Raw genomic sequence first — 18,715 nt, forward strand, 5'->3', positions numbered from 1 at the left:
CTCCCACTCCCTCTCCCATTCCATTCACATCAAGATTCATTTTCAATTCTCTTTATGCACAGAAGACCAATTTAGTATATATTAAGTAAAGATTTCAACAGTTTGCACCCACACAGAAACACAAAGTGTAAAGTACTGTTTGAGTACTAGTTATAGCATTAATTCACATTGAACAACACAATAAGGATAGAAATCCTACATGGGGAATAAGTGCACAGTGACTCCTGTTATTGATTTAACAATTGACACTCTTGTTTATGGCCTCAGTAATCACCCTAGGCTCTTGTCATGTGTTGCCAAGGCTATGGAAGCTTTTTGAGTTCACCAACTATAATCTTACTTAGACAAAGTCATAGTCCAAGTGGAAGTTCTCTCCTCCCTTCAGAGAAAGGAACCTCCTTCTTTGATGGCCCATTCTTTCCACTGAGATCTCACAGAGATTTTTCATTTAGGTTTTTTTTTTTTTTTTTTTTTTTTTTTTTTTTTTTTTTTTTGGCTGGATTGTCTTGGCTTTCCATCCCTAAAATACTCTTATGGGCTCTTCAGCCAGATCCGAATGCCTTATGGGCTGATTCTGAGGCCAGAGTGCTGTTTAGGACATCTGCCATTCTATGAGTCTGCTGTGTATCCTGCTTCCCATGTTGGATCATTCTCTCCTTTTTAATTCTCAGTTAGTATTAGCAGACACTAGTCTTGCTTATGTGATCCCTTTGACTCTTTATCCTATCATTATGATCAATTCTGAACTGAAACTGATCACTTGGACTAGTGAGATGGCATTGGTACATGCCACCTTGATGGGATTGAATTGGAATCCCCTGGCACGTTTCTAACTCTACCATTTGATGCAAGTCAGATTGAGCATGTCCCAAATTGTTGCTCTCCTCCCTCTCTTATTCCCCCTCTTATATTTAACAGAGGTCACTTTTCAGTTAAATTTAAACACCTAGGAATAATTATGTGTGAATTACAGAGGTCAACCAATAGTATTAAGTAAAACAAAGAACTACTAAAAGGGATAAAGTATTAAGTTGCTCATCAACATTCAGTACAAGGGGTGAGCAAGTCACTGTTTCTCATAGTGTCCATTTCACTTCAACAGGCTTCCTTTTAGGTGGTCAGTTAATTGCCACTGAGCAGGGAGAACATATGATATTTGTCTCTTTGGGACTGGCTTATTTCACTCTGCATGATGTTTTCCAGATTCCTCTATCTTGTTGCAAATGACTGGATTTCATTTTTTTTTTTTTTTACTGCTTTATAGTATTCTATAGAGTACATGTCCCATAATTTCTTTATCCAGTCTACTGTTGATGGCATTTAGGTTGATTCCATGTCATAGCTATTGAGAATTGAGCTGCAATAAACATTAAGGTTCAGACAGCTTTGTTATGTGCCAATTTAATTTCCTTTGGGTAAATTCCAAGGAGTGGGATGGCTGGGTTGTATGGTAGGGTTATATTCAGGTTTCTGAGGAGTCTCCAGACTGACTTCCATAGTGGTTTTACCAGTTTGCTTTCCCACCAACAGTGGGTTAGTGTCCTTTTGCCCCACATCCTCACCAGCTTCTGTTGTTGGTAGATTTCTGTATGTGAGCCAATCTGAGGTGAGGTGAAACCTCATTGTGGTTTTGATTTGCATTTCCCTGATTGCTAGTGATCCTGAACATTTTTTCATATGTCTGTTGGCCATTTGGATTTCCTCTTTCAAAAAATGTCTCTTGAGGTCCTTGGCCCATCTCTTAAGTGGGTTGTTTGTTTTGTTGTTGTGGATTTTCTTGATTTCTTTGTAGATTCTGGTTATCAACCCTTTATCTGTAGTAAAGTTTGCAAATATTTTTCCCATTCTGTTGGTTGCCTCTTCACTTTCCTGACTGTTTCTTTTGAAGTACAGAAACTTCTCAATTTGATGCAATCCCAAATGTTAATTTTGGCTTTGATTGCCTGTGCCTCTGGGGTCTTTTCTAAGAAGTCCTTGTCTATGCTTATATCTTGCATGGTTTCTCCAATGTTCTCTAATAATTTGATGGTGTCAGGTCATAGATTTAAGTCTTTAATCCATGTTGAGTGAATTTTTGTGTAAGGTGTAAAGTAGGGGCCTTGCTTCATGCTTCTGCATGTAGAAGTCCAGTTTTCCTAGCACCATTTATTGAATAGACTGTCCTTACTCCAGGTATTGGTTTTGGATCCTTGATCAAATAAAAGTTGGCTGTAGATGTTTGGATTGATTTCCAGCGTTTCTATTCTGTTCCATTGGTCTATCCATCTGTTTCTGTACCAGTACCATGCTGTTTTGATGACTATTGACCTGTAGTATGTCCTGATATCTGGTATTGTGATGCCTCTGGCTTTGTTTTTGTTGTACAAGATTGCTTTAGCTATTTGAGGTCTTCCATGTCTCCATATGAATTTCAGCATCATTTTTTGCAGATCTGAGAAGAATGTATTCAGTATTTTGATTGATATTGCAATGAATCTATAAATCACTTTTGGAAGAATGGACATTTTGATGATATTGATTCTTCCAATCCATGAGAATGGAAGATTTTTCCATTTTTTGGTATTCTCTTCTATTTCTTGCTTTAAGATTCTGTAATTTTCATCATAGAGATCTTTAACATCCTTGGTTAAGTTTATTCCAAGGTATTTGATTATTTTTGTAGCTATTGTGAAGGGGATTGATCTTAGTAGTTCTTTCTCAGCTGTGGAATTGCCTGTGTATACAAAGGCTGTTGATTTTTGTGCATTGATTTTATATCGTGCTACTTTGCCAAACTCCTTTATGCGTTCCAATAGTCTCTTAGTAGAGTCCTTTGGATCCCCTAAATAAAGAATCATATTGTCTGCAAAGATGGAAAGTTTGACTTCTTCCTTCCCAATTTGTGTCCCTTACTTTCTTTTTCTTGCCTAATGGCTCTGGCTAAAACTTCCAGAACTATATTGAATAGCAGTGGTGAGAGTGGGCATCCCTGTCTGGTACCTGATCTCAATGGAAATGCTTCCAACTTTTCCCCATTCAATAGGATGTTGGCCATGGGATTTTCATATATTGCTTTGATTGTATTGAGGAATGTTCCTTCCATACCCAGTTTGCTTAGAGTTTTCATCATGAAAGTGTGTTGTATTTTATCAAATGCTTTGTCTGCATCTATTGAGATAATCATGGTTTTTCCTCTGCAGTTTGTTAATGTGGTGTATCACATTGATTGATTTGCAAACATTGAACCATCCCTGCATACCAGGGATAAATCCCACTTAGTCTGGGTGGCTGATCTTTCTGATGTGTTATTGCATTCTACTAGCCAGGATTTTATTGAGGATTTTTGCGTCTGTGTTCATCAGGGATATTGGTCTGTAATTTTCTTTCAGTGATGCATGTTGTTCAATCTCCATGTGTTTGCATATGCTTTCAGGATTCCTGAGTTGCTAATTTCTCACTTCATTTCACTGTGGTCTGAGAAGCTGCATCCTATGCTTTTAATTCTTTTCAATTTGCTGAGACTTGCTTTATGGCCTAGCATGTGGTCAATCCTGGAGCAGGTTCCATGCACTGCTGAGCAGAATGTAAATTCTTTAAGTGTAGGATTGAAAGTTCTGTAGATATCTGTTAGATCCATTTGGGCTATAGTGTTGATTAAATCTGCTGTTTCCTTGTTGATCTGTCTGGTTGAACTTTCTATTTCTGAGAGTGGAGTATGAAGTCCCCCACTACTATTGTATTGGAGTCTATGTCTCCCTTTTGAGTCCCTTAACATATATTTTAAATAAACTAGTGCCCTGTAATTAGGTGCATATACATTTATAATAGTTACATCTTCCTGTTGAATTGATCCCTTAATCATTATATAGTGCCCCTCTTTGTCTCAATAGTTTTTGTGTTAAAGTTTATTTTGTCTGATATTAAGATGGCTACACCAGCTCTTTTTTCATTTCTGTTGGCATGGAATATCTTTTTCCAGCCTTTCACTTTCAGTGTGCATGCATCTTTGTTGGAAAGATGTGTTTCTTGTGAGCAGCAAATAGATGGGTTTTGTTCCTTAATGCATTCAGCCAGTCTGTGTCTTTTAACTGGAGAGGTATGGCCATTAACATTCAATGTGACTGTCGATAAGAAGCAACTTTATCCTGCCATTTTCCCAAAGGTATTTCTAATATATGTTTTGAACTTCATGTGATCTTTTACTGGGAGGTTTTCTTCCTTTACCTTCTTTCATATTGATGGCTGTGTTTCTATGTGTAACACATCTTTAAGCATCTTTTGCAGGGCTGGAGGAGTGGAAACAAATTCTTTCAATTTCTGTTTGCTATGAAAGGTCTCTATTTCACCTTCATTCACAAATGAGAACTTTGAGGGATATAATATTCTGGGCTGTCAGCTTTTTTCTCTTAGTACCTGGGCTATATCTTGCCATTCCTTCCTAGCCTGTAGGGTTTCTGATGAGAAGTCTGCTGTGAGTCTAATTGGAGATCCTCTAAGAGTATTCTGACATTTCTCCCTTGCACATTTTAGAATCTTTTCTTTGTGTTTCACTGTAGTGAGTTTGATTACAACGTGTCGTGGTGAGGATCTCTTTTGGTCATGTTTATTAGGGGCTCTATGTGCTTCCTGTACTTGGATGTCTCTGTCCTTCTCCAAACCTGGGAAGTTTTTTGCTAGTATCTCACTATAAAGGCCTTCTAATCCTTTCTCTCTCTCCATGCCTTCAGGAACTCCTAGAACCTGAATGTTGGGGTTTTTTTTAATAGTATCCTGTAGATTCCCAACAATATTTTTTGGATTTCTCATTTCTTCTTCATTTCTTTGGTTTGACTGTATACTTTCCTGTGCTCTGTCTTCTAAGTCCGATATTCTCTCTTCTGCTTCACTGATTCTTTTTTTAAGGCTCTCAAATGCATTTGTCATTTGATCTATTGAATTCTTCATTTCATTTTAATTTCTCTTCACTATCACAATTTGATGTTCTACTAATTGCTTCATTTCATTTTGATTTCTCCTCAAGATTTCATTTTCATGAGAGAGATTTTCTACCCTGCCCAGTAAGGATTTCTGTAGTTCAAGAATTTGTGAGAACTTCCAAGTGTTCTTATCATAAATTTTTTTAGATCTGCTTCTTGCATTTCTTCTATCTCACCACCTTTATAATCTTGAATTGGGGTGTCTTATTCATTTGGGGTATCATAATGTCTTTCTTGTTCTTCTTTCCTCAGTTTCTGCATTTGTTGCTTGGTAGTGTGGATATATTCTTTGGTTTCTTTTTTTTTTTTTTTTTTTGATGTGGTGATTTTTCTCGTGATACTATGACTTGATTAAGCGGACTGTCTGCTTTTGATGGATCCTTAGAGGCTTGTGATGGGTGTGGCCAGAGAGCTCTGTTTGGTTCTTCAGTGTTAAGGGTGACACACCCAGGTAAGGCATGGTAAATTTTTAATTTTCTCTCTTTCTCTCTCTCTCTCTCTCTCTCTCTCTTTTTTTTTTTTTTGATTCAGAAGGGATTAATTCTGCCCAGCTGAGCAGAATTGAAGGCAGTCAGTGTCTGAGCTCTGCCCCCTGTGGGTATTATATTAGTCTGCTCTACCCCAAGGACCACACAAAGGGTCTGTGCAGTCCTCAGTGTAAGCTCAGTTTCCCCTTCAATCTCCCACCAGCTTGCTAAGGTTACCAAGTTTGCGGCATTTCCTGAGAGTACTCACTCTCAGGTACTCCATGAATTCTCTCATACACCTTCAGGTTTTTTTTTTTTTTTTTTTCCAGTCACAGTTCATAAGCTCCACTTTTCACTAGGTCCTAACCTCCTGTTATTTCTCCCCACCAGAGTCAGGTTTTTCTGCTTATTTGAGGGTGGGTGCAGCCCTGAGGTGGTGCAGCTTTTATGTATGTCCAAAATGGTGCCTGCTCTTTGTCTTGCTTGCCTTTGTAAGGTGAGTGGAGAGAATCGTATCCATATGGGTCCCTTTTATTTTATTTTTTATATTATTTTATTTTTTTTTCTTCTCTCTTCTAGTTAGCCTGTTGGACTTTCCCCCACAGGGCTTCAAACCTTGTTCCCTCTAGGCTCTTACTGCCACTTCCCCACCTGTGTCTTGGGCTACTGAGGCTTTGCCTCACCTCCCTTTCCAGTGCTGCTGTGTGGACTCGGCAGCTGGGGTCCCAATCTGTGGGCACCCATGCCCTCCACATAGATCCACTATGTCCCACTAGTTCCAGAAGAGTTTCCTCTGCAGTTTTTTCCCTAACTCTTCCCTGAAACTACAGTATCTCCACTTTTATTAAACTATCTTTTCCCAGACTATTCCACCATCTTGGAGGACTCCTGCCCCCTGTATTCTAATAGTCCTTCCTGGTAGCTCAAGGAAGTTTTGCCAGTATTTCTGTAAAAAAGATGAAACAAATTGTTTTTCAGGAGAAAAGTGCTTTTTTTTAAAACTTTTATTTAATGAATATAAATTTCCAAATTACAGCTTATGGATTACAATGACTCCCCCCAATAACTTCCCTCCCACCCGCAACCCTCCCCTTTCCCAATCCCTCTCCCCTTCCAATCACATCATGATTCATTTTCAATTCTCTTTATGTACAGAAGATCAGTTTAGTATATATTTAGTAAAGATTTCAACAGTTTGCCCCCCCATAGCAACACAAAGTGAAAAAATACTGTTGGAGTACTAGTTATAGCATTAAATAAGAGTGTACAGCACATTAAAGACAGAGATCCTACATGATATTTTTTAAAAATTGATTACTTTTGTATGCAATTTCCAATTTAACACCAGGTTTTTTTTTTTTTTTCATTTTCAATTATCTTTATATACAGAAGATCGATTCAGTATATGCTAAGTAAAGATTTCATCAGTTTGCACCCACACAGAAACACAAAGTGTAAAAATACTGTTTTAGTACTAGTTACAGCATCACTTCACATTGGACAACACATTAAGGACAGATCCCACATGAGACATAAGTACACAGTGATTCCTGTTGTTGACTTAACAATTTGACACTCTTGTTTATGGCGTCAGTAATCTCCCTAGGCTCTAGTCATGAGTTGCCAAGGCTATGGAAGCCTTTAGGGTTCACCAACTTTGATCTTATTCCGAAAGGGTCATAGTCAAAGTGGAAGTTCTCTCCTCCCTTCAGAGAAAGGTACCTCCTTCTTTGATGGCCCCATTCTTTCCACTGGGATCTTACTCACAGAGATCTTTCATTTAGGTCTTCTTCTTCTTCTTTTTTTTTGCCAGTGTGTCTTGGCTTTCCATGCCTACAATAATCTCATGGGCTCTTCAGCCAGATCCGAATGTCTTAAGGGCTGATTCTGAGGCCAGAGTTCTGTTTTGGACATCTGCCATTCTATGAGTCTATTGTGTATCCCACTTCCCATGTTGGATTCTTTTTTCCCTTTATGATTCTATCAGTTAGTATTAGCAGACACTTGTTTGTGTGATCCCTTTGACTCTTCGACCTATCAGAGCCATCAATTGTGAACTGAAATTGATCACTTGGACTAGTGAGATGGCATTGGTACATGCCACCTTGATGGGATTGTATTGGAATCCCTTGGCACGTTTCTAACTCCACCATTTGGGGCAAGTCCGATTGAGCAAGTCCCCAATTGTACATCTCCTCCCTCTATTTTTCCCACTATTATATTTAACAGGGATCACGGAAAGTGCTTTGTGTAGTGTCACATGATTTGTAAATACCTGGCACTGTAACTTCTGTCTAATGTTCTCTATCTTGCCACACTTAATTAAAAAACATTTATTTTTCAGATCCATTTCAGAAATTGTCTCCAGTTCAAACTGTACTGCTTTAGAAAACTTTCATGAGCATGTCTTCCCTTTTGCTACTAATGCTATATTTGGAGTGTGTGACTTCAAAAAGCATATCATGAGGCTGGTGCTGTGGCACAGTAGGTTAATGCCCTGGCCTGAAGTGCCCACATCCCATATTGGCATGGGTTCAAGACTCAGCTGCTCCACTTTTGATCCAGCTCTCTGCTATGGCCTGGAAAAGCAGTAGAAGATGGTCCAAGTCCCTGGGTCCCTGCACCCATGTGGGAGACCTGCACGAAGCTCCTGGGTCCTGGCGTTAGTTGGTGCAGCTCTGGCCATTGCTGCCATTTGCAGAGTGAGCCATCAGATGGAAGACCTCTCTCTCTCTCTCTCTTTCTACCTCTACCTCTACCTCTACCTCTACCTCTACCTCTACCTCTACCTCTACCTCTACCTCTACCTCTACCTCTACCTCTCCTCTCTCTGTGTAACTTTGACTTTCAAATAAATAAATCTTTAAGAAAAACAAAAAGCATATCATAAAAATATTCCCCCTTTCAGTCATTCTTCTTGAACAATATGCAGTATACATGCAGCTGCAGAAAATTACTGTGAACCTTTATCTTGGTTTCTGAGATAGTAAAATTATATTAAATTAGATTTCATGTGATAATAAGCTTCTTAAAATATAAACTCAAAGTACACAATGACCATATATAAGCTGAAATGTGAAAACCAATCTTATGGTCTCCAGATAATTTATTTGTGTGAATCTCAGGACTTTTTTTTTTTTTTTTTTTAGTATTAACAGCTTTTCTAAGGTCTAATTGATAGGCAAAGATTGTGTTTATAGCAGATTTTTTCTAAGTTTTTAAAAAGTTTATTTGAAAATATTGTATATAGAGGAGAGAACCAGAGAGATCTTCCTTCTGCTTGTTCACATCACAGATGGCCGCATTGAGCAGGGCCGGGATAGAATGAGGCAAGGAACCAAGATCTTCATCTGGGTCTCTCACATTGGTAGCATTTGCCCAAGTATTTGGATCATCTTTCGTTGCTTTTCTCAGGCCATCAGCAGGAAGCTGGATCAAAAGCAGAACAGTCAGAACATGAACCAGTGCTCATATGGGGTGCTTGTATTGCAGATGGCAGATTTACTTGCTATGTGACAATGCTGGCCCTGTTTTATGGGAACTTCTAAATGAAATTTTGAAGTTGTATGCATTGTAGTTTGCATGTAATTCAACTTTCTGCCATACTTACTGATATATATCAGCATTTGATGTAGGACAAATCAGAAAACACAATGGCTTAACAAATAGCCATTTGATTTGGAGTTCTGACTCTGAGTTATGGGCTGCACTCAGCTGGGCAGTTCCTATGATCAGTCCAGGAGCAGAAATGAGAGTTTAGTCATTTGGGGAACTCATTGAGGCTTCACTTAAGTGTCTGGGGTTTGTGGTGAATCTTGGCTACATATTATCTTTTTTATTTATTTATTTATTTTTTTTTGGACAGGCAGAGTTAGTGAGAGAGAGAGGCAGAGAGAAATGTCTTCCTTCCAGTGGTTCACCCCCCAAGTGGCCACTATGGCCGGCATTCTGTGCTGATCCAAAGCTAGGAGCCAGGTGCTTCCTCCTGGTCTCCCATGTGGGTGCAGGGCCCAAGCACTTGGGCCATCCTCCATTGCCTTCCCAGGCCACAGCTGAGAGCTGGACTGGAAGGGGAGCAACTGGAACAGAACCAGTGCCCCAACCTGGACTAGAATGCAGAGTGCCAGTGTTGCAGGTGGAGGATTAGCCTAGTGAGCTGTGGCGCCAGCCTACATACTATCTCTTCAATAGGCAGGCCCCAGGGTTTTTCAGAAGATAACTGTCAGAAAAAGAAAATATGAGAAGGCAAATACTTTACAAATTATCTATTTCTGGGGCTGGTTCTGTGGCATAGCAGGTAAAGCCACCACCTACAGTGCCAGCATCTCATATGGGTGTCAGTTCGAGACTCGGCTGCTCCACTTCTGATCTAGCTCTTTGCTATGGCCTGGGAAAACAGTAGAAGATGGTCCAAGTCCTTTGGCCCCTGCTCCCTTGTGGGAGACCTGGAAGAAGCTCCTGGCTCATATCTTTGGATCTACACAGCTCCAGCCATTGCAGCCATGTGGAGAGTGAACCTGCAGTTCAAAGACCTCTCTTTCTCCTTTCCTCTCCCCCCCTCCTCTCTCCTCTCTCTCTCTCTCTCTCTCTCTCTCTCTCTCTCTCCCTCTCTCCCACTCCCCCTCTCTCCTCTCTCCTCTCTCTCTCTTTTTCTCTGCCTCTCCTTTTCTCTTTGTGTAACTCTTTCAAATAAATAAATCTTTTAACAAATTGTATAATTCTATCACATTTACTGGTATGTTATGGGGTAAGTCAAGTGAAATTCAGGGTCTTTTTTTTTTTACATTGTATATATTTATATATATGACTTTTTTTTTCATTTATTAAACTTTTATTTAATGAATATAAATTTCCAAAGTACAGCTCATGTGTTACAATGGCTTCCCCCTTCCCATAACTTCCCTCCCACCCGCAACCCTCCACTTTCCCGCTCCCTCTTCCCTTCCATTCACATCAAGGTTCATTTTCAATTCTCTTTATATACAGAAAATCAGTTTAGTATATATTAGGTAAAAACTTCAATAGTTTTCCCCCATATAGCAACACAAAGTGAGAAAAATAGTGTTGGAGTACTAGTTATAGCTTTAAATAACAGTGTACAGCACATTAAAGACAGAGATCCTACATAATATTTTTTTAAAAAAATTAATTTTCTATGCCTTTTCCAATTTAACACCAGGTTGTTTTTTTTCATTTCCAATTATCTTTATATAGAGAAGATTGATTTTGTATATAATTAGTAAAGATCTCATCAGTTTGTACCCACGCAGAAACACAAAGTGTAAAAATACTGTTTCAGTACTAGTTATAGCATCACTGCACATTGGACAACACATTAAGGACAGATCCCACATGGGATGTAAGTCCACAGTGACTCCTGTTGCTGATTTAACAATTTGACACTCCTGTTCATGGCGTCAGTAATCTCTCTAGGCTCTAGTCATGAGTTGCCAGGGCTATGGAAGCCTTTAGATTTCGCTGACTTTGATCTTGTTCCGATAGGGTCATAGTCAAAGTGGAAGTTCTCTCCTCCCTTCAGAGAAAGGTACCTCCTTTGATGGCCCCGTTCTTTCCACTGGGATCTCACTCGCAGAGATCTTTCATTTAGGTCTTCTTCTTTTTTTTTTTCTTTTCCATGGTATCTTGGCTTTCCATGCCTACAATACTCTCATGGGCTCTTCAGCCAGATCCAAATGCCTTAAGGGCTGATTCTGAGGCCAGAGTGTTGCTTAGGACATCTGCCATTCTATGAGTGTGCTGTGTATCCGCTTCCCATGTTGGATCGTTTTTTCCCTTTTTGATTCTATCAGTTAGTATTAGCAGACACTTGTCTTGTTTGTGTGATCCCTTTGACTCTTCGACCTATCAGAGCCATCAATTGTGAACTGAAATTGATCAGTTGGACTAGTGAGATGGCATTGGTACATGCCACCTTGGTGGGATTGTATTGGAATCCCCTGGCACATTTCTAACTCCGCCATTTGGAGCAAGTCCGATTGCGTATGTCCCCAATTGTACATCTCCTCCCTCTCTTTTTCCACTCTGAAATTTAACAGGGATCACTTTTCAGTTAAAATTTAAACACCTACGAATAATTGTGTGTTAATTACAGAGTTCAACCACTAGTACTAGAACAACAACAACAAGAACAACAAATACTAAAAAGTATTAAGTATTACATTGTACATCTAGAGTCAGGACAAGAGCTGATCAGGTCATTGTTTTTTATAGTGTCCATTTCACTTCAAGAGGTTTCCCCTTTGGTGCTCAGGGAAAACAAATGAAATTTGTCTCTTTGGGACTGGCTTAATTCACTCAGCATGATGTTTTCCAGATTCCTTAATCTTGTTGCAAATGACCAGGTTTCATTGTTTCTTACTGCTGTATAGTATTCTATGGCGTACATGTCCCATAATTTCTGTATCCAGCCAACTGTTGATGGGCATTTGGGTTGGTTCCAGGTCTTAGCTATTGCGAATTGAGCTGCAATTAACATTAATGTGCAGATGGCTTTTTTCATTAGCCAAATGAATTTCCTTTGGGTAAATTCCAAGGAGTGGGATGGCTGGGTTGTATGGTAGGGTTATGTTCAGGTTTCTGAGGAATCTCCAGACTGACTTCCATAGTGGCTTAACCAGTTTGCATTCCCATCACAGTGGGTTAGGGTCCCTTTTTCCCCACATCCTCTCCAGCATCTGTTGTTGGTAGATTTCTGAATGTGAGCCATTTTCACCTGGGTGAGGTGAAACCTCATTGTGGTTTTGATTTGCATTTCTCTGATTGCTAGTGATCTTGAACATTTTTTCATGTGTCTGTTGGCCATTTGGATTTCCTCTTTCAAAAAATGTCTCTTGAGGTCCTTGGCCCATCTCTTAAGTGGGTTGTTTGTTTTGTTGTTGTGGATTTTCTTGATTTCTTTGTAGATTCTGGTTATCAACCCTTTATCTGTAGTATAGTTTGCAAATATTTTTTCTCAGGGTCTTTTTTTAAAAGATTTATTTTTTTTTAAAGAGTTACACACAGAGATAGGGAGATGCAGAGAGAGAGAGAGAGAGATATCTTCCATCTAATGGTTCACTCCCCAGTTTGCTCCAATGGCAGAGTTGTGCCAATCCAAAGCCAGGATCTAGGAGCTCCCACATGGGTACAGTGGCCAAAGGACTTGGGCCATCTTCTACTGCTTTCCCAGGCCATAGCAGAAAGCTGGATCAGAAGTGGAGCAGCTGGCAATCAAACTAGTGCCTATATAGGATGCTGTTTGCAGGCAGCAGCTTAACCCACTAGGCCACATTGCCAGCCCCAATCCAGGGATTTGTGAAGGGAAAAGGTCTATTTAGAATCATTACTGGTAAAGTGCACTGCATTAAATATACATTATGTGTATTTGTTAACTTTATTTAGTGTAACCTTTAGTAACAACATAATGTTTATCTCTGATAATCATTTATTTGAACACTCTTAACATTTCTTTTTACTTTTACACTATTATTTTAAAAAATCTGTAGATAATGCTTTCGTTAAACCGATGATAACTTCTGTTTAATCTCTGCCACATAATATAGGTGGGTGCATTTTCCTATGTATTTCCATTTTTACAGGTTTATTCCTCCACAGTAAAGCTGGTGTTTTCTTGGTTAATGTATTTATTGTTATTTATGCATTCTATCATATTCTTTTTTTCCCACTGTTCAGTGCAGAAGGAAAGCACAGGTTTTTTTTTTTTTTTTTTTTTTTTTTTTTTTTTTTTTTTTTTTTTTAGATTTCATTTATTTATTGAAAGAGTTGCAGAGAGAGAGAGAGAGAGTCTTCTATCTGCTGGCTCACCCTCCAAATTACTGCAAAGGCTGGAGCTGAGCTGATCCAATGCCAAGACCCAAGGGCTTCTGGGTCTCCCATGAAGGTGTAGGGGCCCAAGGACTTGGACCATGTTCCACTGCTTTCTCAGGACATAGCAGATAGCTAGATTGTACGTTGAGCAGGCAGGACTCAAACCAGCACCCATATGGAATGCTGGCACTGCAGGCAGCAGCTTTACCCATTATGCCACAGCGTTGGCCTCCAGAGTTTTCTTTGAACTCTTGTCATTCACCTTCTCTCCCAGGTATGATTCTGGGTCCTCCACATGTTTCTAAGAGGAAAGAAAATGAATATATCACCTGTAAGTGTTTTTTTTTTTTTTAATTATCCCCCAGTTTGTCAGTACTTATTTTAGGTGTTTAATGCTAGTTTATTTATTTATTTTCTTTTTAGATTTTTTTTTAAATTTATTTGAAAGCCAGAGTTACAGAGAGGCAGAGGGAGAGAGAGAGAGAGTCTTTCATCTGCTGGTTCACTCCCCAATTTGCCACAATGGCCAGAGTTGCACTGATCCAGAGCTAGAAGTGAAGAGCTTCTTCTGGGCCTCCCATATGGGTTCAGGGGCCCAAGGACTTAGGCCATCTTCTACTGATTTCCCAGGCCATAGTAGAGAGCTGGATTGGAAGGAAAGCCACTGGGACTTGAACTGGCACCAATATGGGATGCCAGCACTGAAGGCAGTGGCTTTACCTGCTATGCCACAGTGCTGGTCCCAGTATACTAGTTAATTAAAATGGAAAATATGGGGCTGGCTCTGTGGCTCAGTGGGTTAATGCCCTGGTCTAAAGCATTGGCATCCTATATGGGCACCGGTTTGAGACCCTGCTGTTCCACTTCTGCTCCAGCTCTCTACTATGGCCTGGGAAAGCAGTGGAAGATGGCCCAGGTCCTTGGGCCCCTGAACCCATGTGGGAGGCCCAGAAGAAGCTCCTGGTTCCTGGCTTCAGATTGGTGCAGTTCCAGCCATTGCAGCCAATTGGGGACTCAACCAGCAGATGGAAGACCTCTCTCTCTCTGCCTCTCCTCTCTCTGTGTAACTCTGACTTTCAAATAAATAAATAAATCTTTAAAAATTTTAAAATAGAAAAATAAACATGAAATTTGTTCTCATGGTATATACAGAAATGAATAATGAATTTGGCACAATTATGAATCATTACTGTCATCTATCATAATGCAGTTTGGTCTCTTGTCTTTCTGTTGCTATAGCAAAATATATATTTGTTACATGAATTGAGTTGAAACTAAGCACAATATGCTACATTTTTGGGGTCATGTTGTCTGAAACAGTCTAAATGTAGATGATGTACTGAGCAGTGTTTTAGTGCTACCTATGAAGTAAACACTTAGCATTCCGCAAGTGGAAGAGTTACCTAGTGCTAAAACACAAATCAGTTAAGTTTGTTTTTGAATTGTTAGAGTAATGGAGTCCTTAATACCTTTGAGAAGCTGAATTGGATTCTGGAATAGAATAAGGAATGTGTGAAGAATCTACTGGAGGCTTATTTATTTATTTATTTATTTGGCAGGCAGAGTGGATAGTGAGAGAGAGAGAGACGGAGAGAAAGGTCTTCCTTTGCTGTTGGTTCACCCTTCAATGGCCGCCACGGCCAGCGCGCTGTGGCCGGTGCAACATGCTGATCCAAAGCCAGGAGCCAGATGCTTCTCCTGGTCTCCCTTGCGGGTGCAGGGCCCAAGGACTTGGGCCATCCTCCACTGCACTCCCTGGCCACAGCAGAGAGCTGGCCTGGAAGAGGGGCAACTGGGACAGAATCCAGTGCCCCGACCGAGACTATAACCCGGTGTGCTGGCACCGCTAGGTGGAGGATTAGCCTGTTTAGCCACAGTGCCAGTCTGCAATACTGACTCTTGAATGGGCAATGTTAAGGAGAAGTATGTAGAAGCATTGAGAATAAAAGGCAAGAAATCATCAGTGAAACTGCAATGGGAATGAACAGAAAATAATTTCCAGGAAAACACCATGCATATCATTTCCAATATGTCAGAGAAAAAAATATATTAAAAGACAGGGCAGACATTTAGCTTAGTGTTTATGATGCCACCTCAGAGTGTCTATGTTTGATTTCCAATGCCGGCTCTAGTTTTTAGCTCCCAGATAATGCAGACCTGGGGAAGCAATGGTGATGTCACTAATGAAGGAGGCCTAGATTCCATTCCTCAATCTTGGCTTCAGTCCTGCCCCACCTCTGTTTGGTGTGGTTATCTAGGAAGTGAATTAATGTGTCAAAGCTCTCGATCTCTCAGTACATCAACATTTTGCTCTATCAAGCTAATAAATATTTTTAAGTAAGAGAGAAAATACAGGTAAGACAAAGAATACAAATTAGCTTTTGCCCTTGTCTATGATTATTCTACTGATAAACAATTGAAATAACTGCCCAAAACATTGAAATGATAAACATTTGAAATAACATTATACATAATTAAAGTGAAAGCAATGGAATTATTTGCCCAAAAAGAGAACCTGGGAATGTCTGCAGTATAATCTGCATTTGTGACTCACTGAGAAAAATGCTTAGAGATTTGTTTAAGAACCTGCAATAGTCACCAGAATTGTAATCCAGCAGGCTAAGCCTCCACTATCAATGCTGACATCCCATGTAAACAAAGGATTTGAGTCCTTGCTGCTCCACTTCCAATCTAGTTCCCTGCTAATCTGATTGAAAGAGCAGTGAAAATGACTTGAGTATTTGGACCCTTCCATCAATATGGGAGACCCATGGAGTCCCAGGCTCCTGGCTTTGACCTGGCCCAGTCCCAGCCATTGTGGTCATTTGGGAAATGAACAGTAGATAGAAGATATATCCTTTTGTCTCCCTGTCTCTCCCAATCTCTGTAAGTCTGCCTTTCAAATAAATAATCTTAAAAAATAGGCCAGCGCCTCCACCTTGTGGTGTAGTCAGTATTGCCCCTCTTTTAGCCTGCTGTGCAATTCCCCTTGACAGATGTGGCCTTTGTGATTTGAACCTCCTGTTTCCCTCCAGCTTGGGCATTTCTCACAGCCAGTAGATAATGGGTTTGACTCTGTTGAATGCTCTGTGTGGCTTTCTAAACACTCAACAAGTCTAATGTAAAACCATATCCTTCCTTTTTCCTTCATATTCATACACAACTGTCAGTGTTTGTTTTGTGACAGAGTTAACATGTTGACTGGAAGTGTAATGTTACAGGTGATGATAGCATTTGAAGACCTGGCTGTGTACTTTACCTGGGAGGAATGGCAGAACATGAACAATGCTCAGAAAACCCTGTACAGAGATGTGATGCTGGAGACCTACAGCAGCCTCTTCTCCTTGGGTGAGTGACACCCATCACATTCCCAGTGATAACATTTTCTTGCTATTTGACAAGCAAGGGAACACTTTATAATGTTTAATATTGGACAGGATTAGAATTTGAGTCCATGAATAATCTGAATATCTACCATCTAACAAAAGATTCAAATTGGAACATTTGTTGCATAGCTCCTTAACCAAGCTGTAGTCCTTCAAATAACCCAGGATAGTGATTTTACAAAGTCTTACTTTGTTTCCATTAATAGGGCACTGCATTACCAAACCTGACTTAATCTTCAAGTTGGAGCAAGGAGAAGAGCCATGGATGGTGGACAAATGCTTGAATCAGAGCCTTTCAGGTCAGTCTGCACATAAGAGACAGGGAGGCCAAAGCAGAAAGTGTGCATATGTTGACTAGTAGTCTTTCCATGAAATTTTCTCAAGCCTTACTCCTGCTGACAGCTGGTTTTGTGGATCAGACACAGGCATTTAGAGATACCAGTATCTTTTCTAAATTTTATTCTTAGTGAAGATGTTCTTTGATTAAAAAAAAAAAAATCCAGTCATTTCCTGATGTTACTAAGGCTTTTATTTAGGTTTGATACATTCCCCAAATTCTAACTTGTCCTTATCTATACTTTTATACCTTTTCCTTCATGAACTTATTAGTTCCTTCAGTGCTTGTTAGTTAGGCAACATACAGAAACTTATTTTTTTAATCTTAATGTTTCTGGTCTTTTTTTCTTTTTTTGACAGGCAGAGTGGACAGTGAGAGAGAGAGACAGAGAGAAAGGTCTTCCTTTACCATTGGTTCACCTCCAATGGCCACAGCACACTGTGGCTGGCATACCATGCTGATCTGAAGCCAGGAGCCTTCTCCTGGTCTCCCATGCGGGTGTAGGGCCCAAGGACTTGGGCTATCCTCCACTGTACTCCCGGACCACAGCAGAGAGCTGGCCTGGAAGAGGGGCAACCGGGACAGAATCCGGTGCCCCAACTGGGACTAGAACCAGTTGTGCCAGTGTCACAGGCAGAGGGTTAGCCTATTGAGCCACGGTGCTGCCCTGTTTCTGTTCTTTTTTTTTTTTTTTTTAAGATTTATTTATTTATTTCAAAGTCAGAGAGAGAGAAGAAGGAGAGACAGAGAGAGAGAGGTCTTCCAGCCACTGGTTCACTTCCCAATTGGCTGTCATGGCTGGAGCTGTACTGATCTGAAGCCAGGAGCCAGGAGCTTCTTCCAGGTCTCCCACATGGGTACAGGGGTCCAAGGACTTGGGCCATCTTCTACTGCTTTCCCAGGCCATAGCAAGGTGCTGGATCAGAAGTGGAGCAGCTAGGACTAAACTGGTGCCCATAAGTGATGTTGACACTGCAGGTGGTGGCTTTACCTGCTTTACCACAACGCCAGCCCCCGGAAACTTATTTCTAACTCGTTGCTCAGATTGAGTTCCCTCTCATGATTTTGCCCAGGCATAGAACTTGCTCAGTACTGAATCAATAAGTGTGAACTCTCTTTTTTAGTTTCTTTTTTTTCCCTCTGTGCCTCTCAAATAAATAAGAAAATTATAGTCTGTTGGAAACATTTGAGGAGTGAGCCTATAGTTGGCAAACCTCTGTTTCAGTCTGTCTTTATCTTTCATTCTGTCTCTCTGACTCTCAAGTAAGCAAATAAGTAAATGCTAAAAGATGGTCATGTGGCCGGTGCTGTGGTGCAGTGAATTAAAACCCTAGGCTGAAGAACCAGCATCCCATATGGGCACCAGTTCGAGACACAGTTGCTCCACTTCCAAACCAGCTCTCGGCTATGGCCTGGGAAAGCAGTAGAAGATGGTCTAAGTCCTTGCACCCCTGCACCTGAGGGAGACCCAGAAGAAGTTCCTGGCTCCTGGCTTCAGATCAGCACAGTTCTGGCCTCTGTGGCCAATTGAGGAGTGAACCATTGGATGGAAGAGCTTACTCTCTCTTTGCCTCTCCTCTCTCTTGTAACTCTGACTTTCAATTAAATAAATAAATCTTTAAAAAAAAAAAAAAGATGGTCATGAGTAAGCCTCTGTGTTGTGACATCATAAATTATGAAGCTAGGAATGACACTGTGGTGCAGTGTGTTAAAGCTCCAGCCTGCAGCACTAGCATTGCATAT

General features: G+C 40.3%; 1 protein-coding gene across 3 annotated transcripts in view; it reads left to right on the forward strand.

Annotated features, from left to right (window-relative positions):
• The window catches only part of LOC133755314 (zinc finger protein 585A-like), a 68,482-nt gene that overhangs the window by 25,453 nt on the left and 24,314 nt on the right, over positions 1 to 18,715 (forward strand). For 2 of the 3 annotated variants that reach the window (XM_062185464.1, XM_062185463.1), the window contains exons 2-3: positions 16,437 to 16,597; positions 16,842 to 16,934. In XM_062185464.1, coding sequence (XP_062041448.1) covers positions 16,444 to 16,597; positions 16,842 to 16,934 — 247 coding nt within the window. In that variant the 5' untranslated portion in view covers positions 16,437 to 16,443. The remainder of the gene's footprint in view (positions 1 to 16,436; positions 16,598 to 16,841; positions 16,935 to 18,715) is intronic. The other variant, XM_062185465.1, reaches the window with a different exon arrangement.

The sequence above is a fragment of the Lepus europaeus genome, unplaced genomic scaffold, assembly GCF_033115175.1.
Source record: "Lepus europaeus isolate LE1 unplaced genomic scaffold, mLepTim1.pri SCAFFOLD_3_1, whole genome shotgun sequence".
In the NCBI taxonomy this organism is placed as follows: Eukaryota; Metazoa; Chordata; class Mammalia; order Lagomorpha; family Leporidae; genus Lepus; species Lepus europaeus.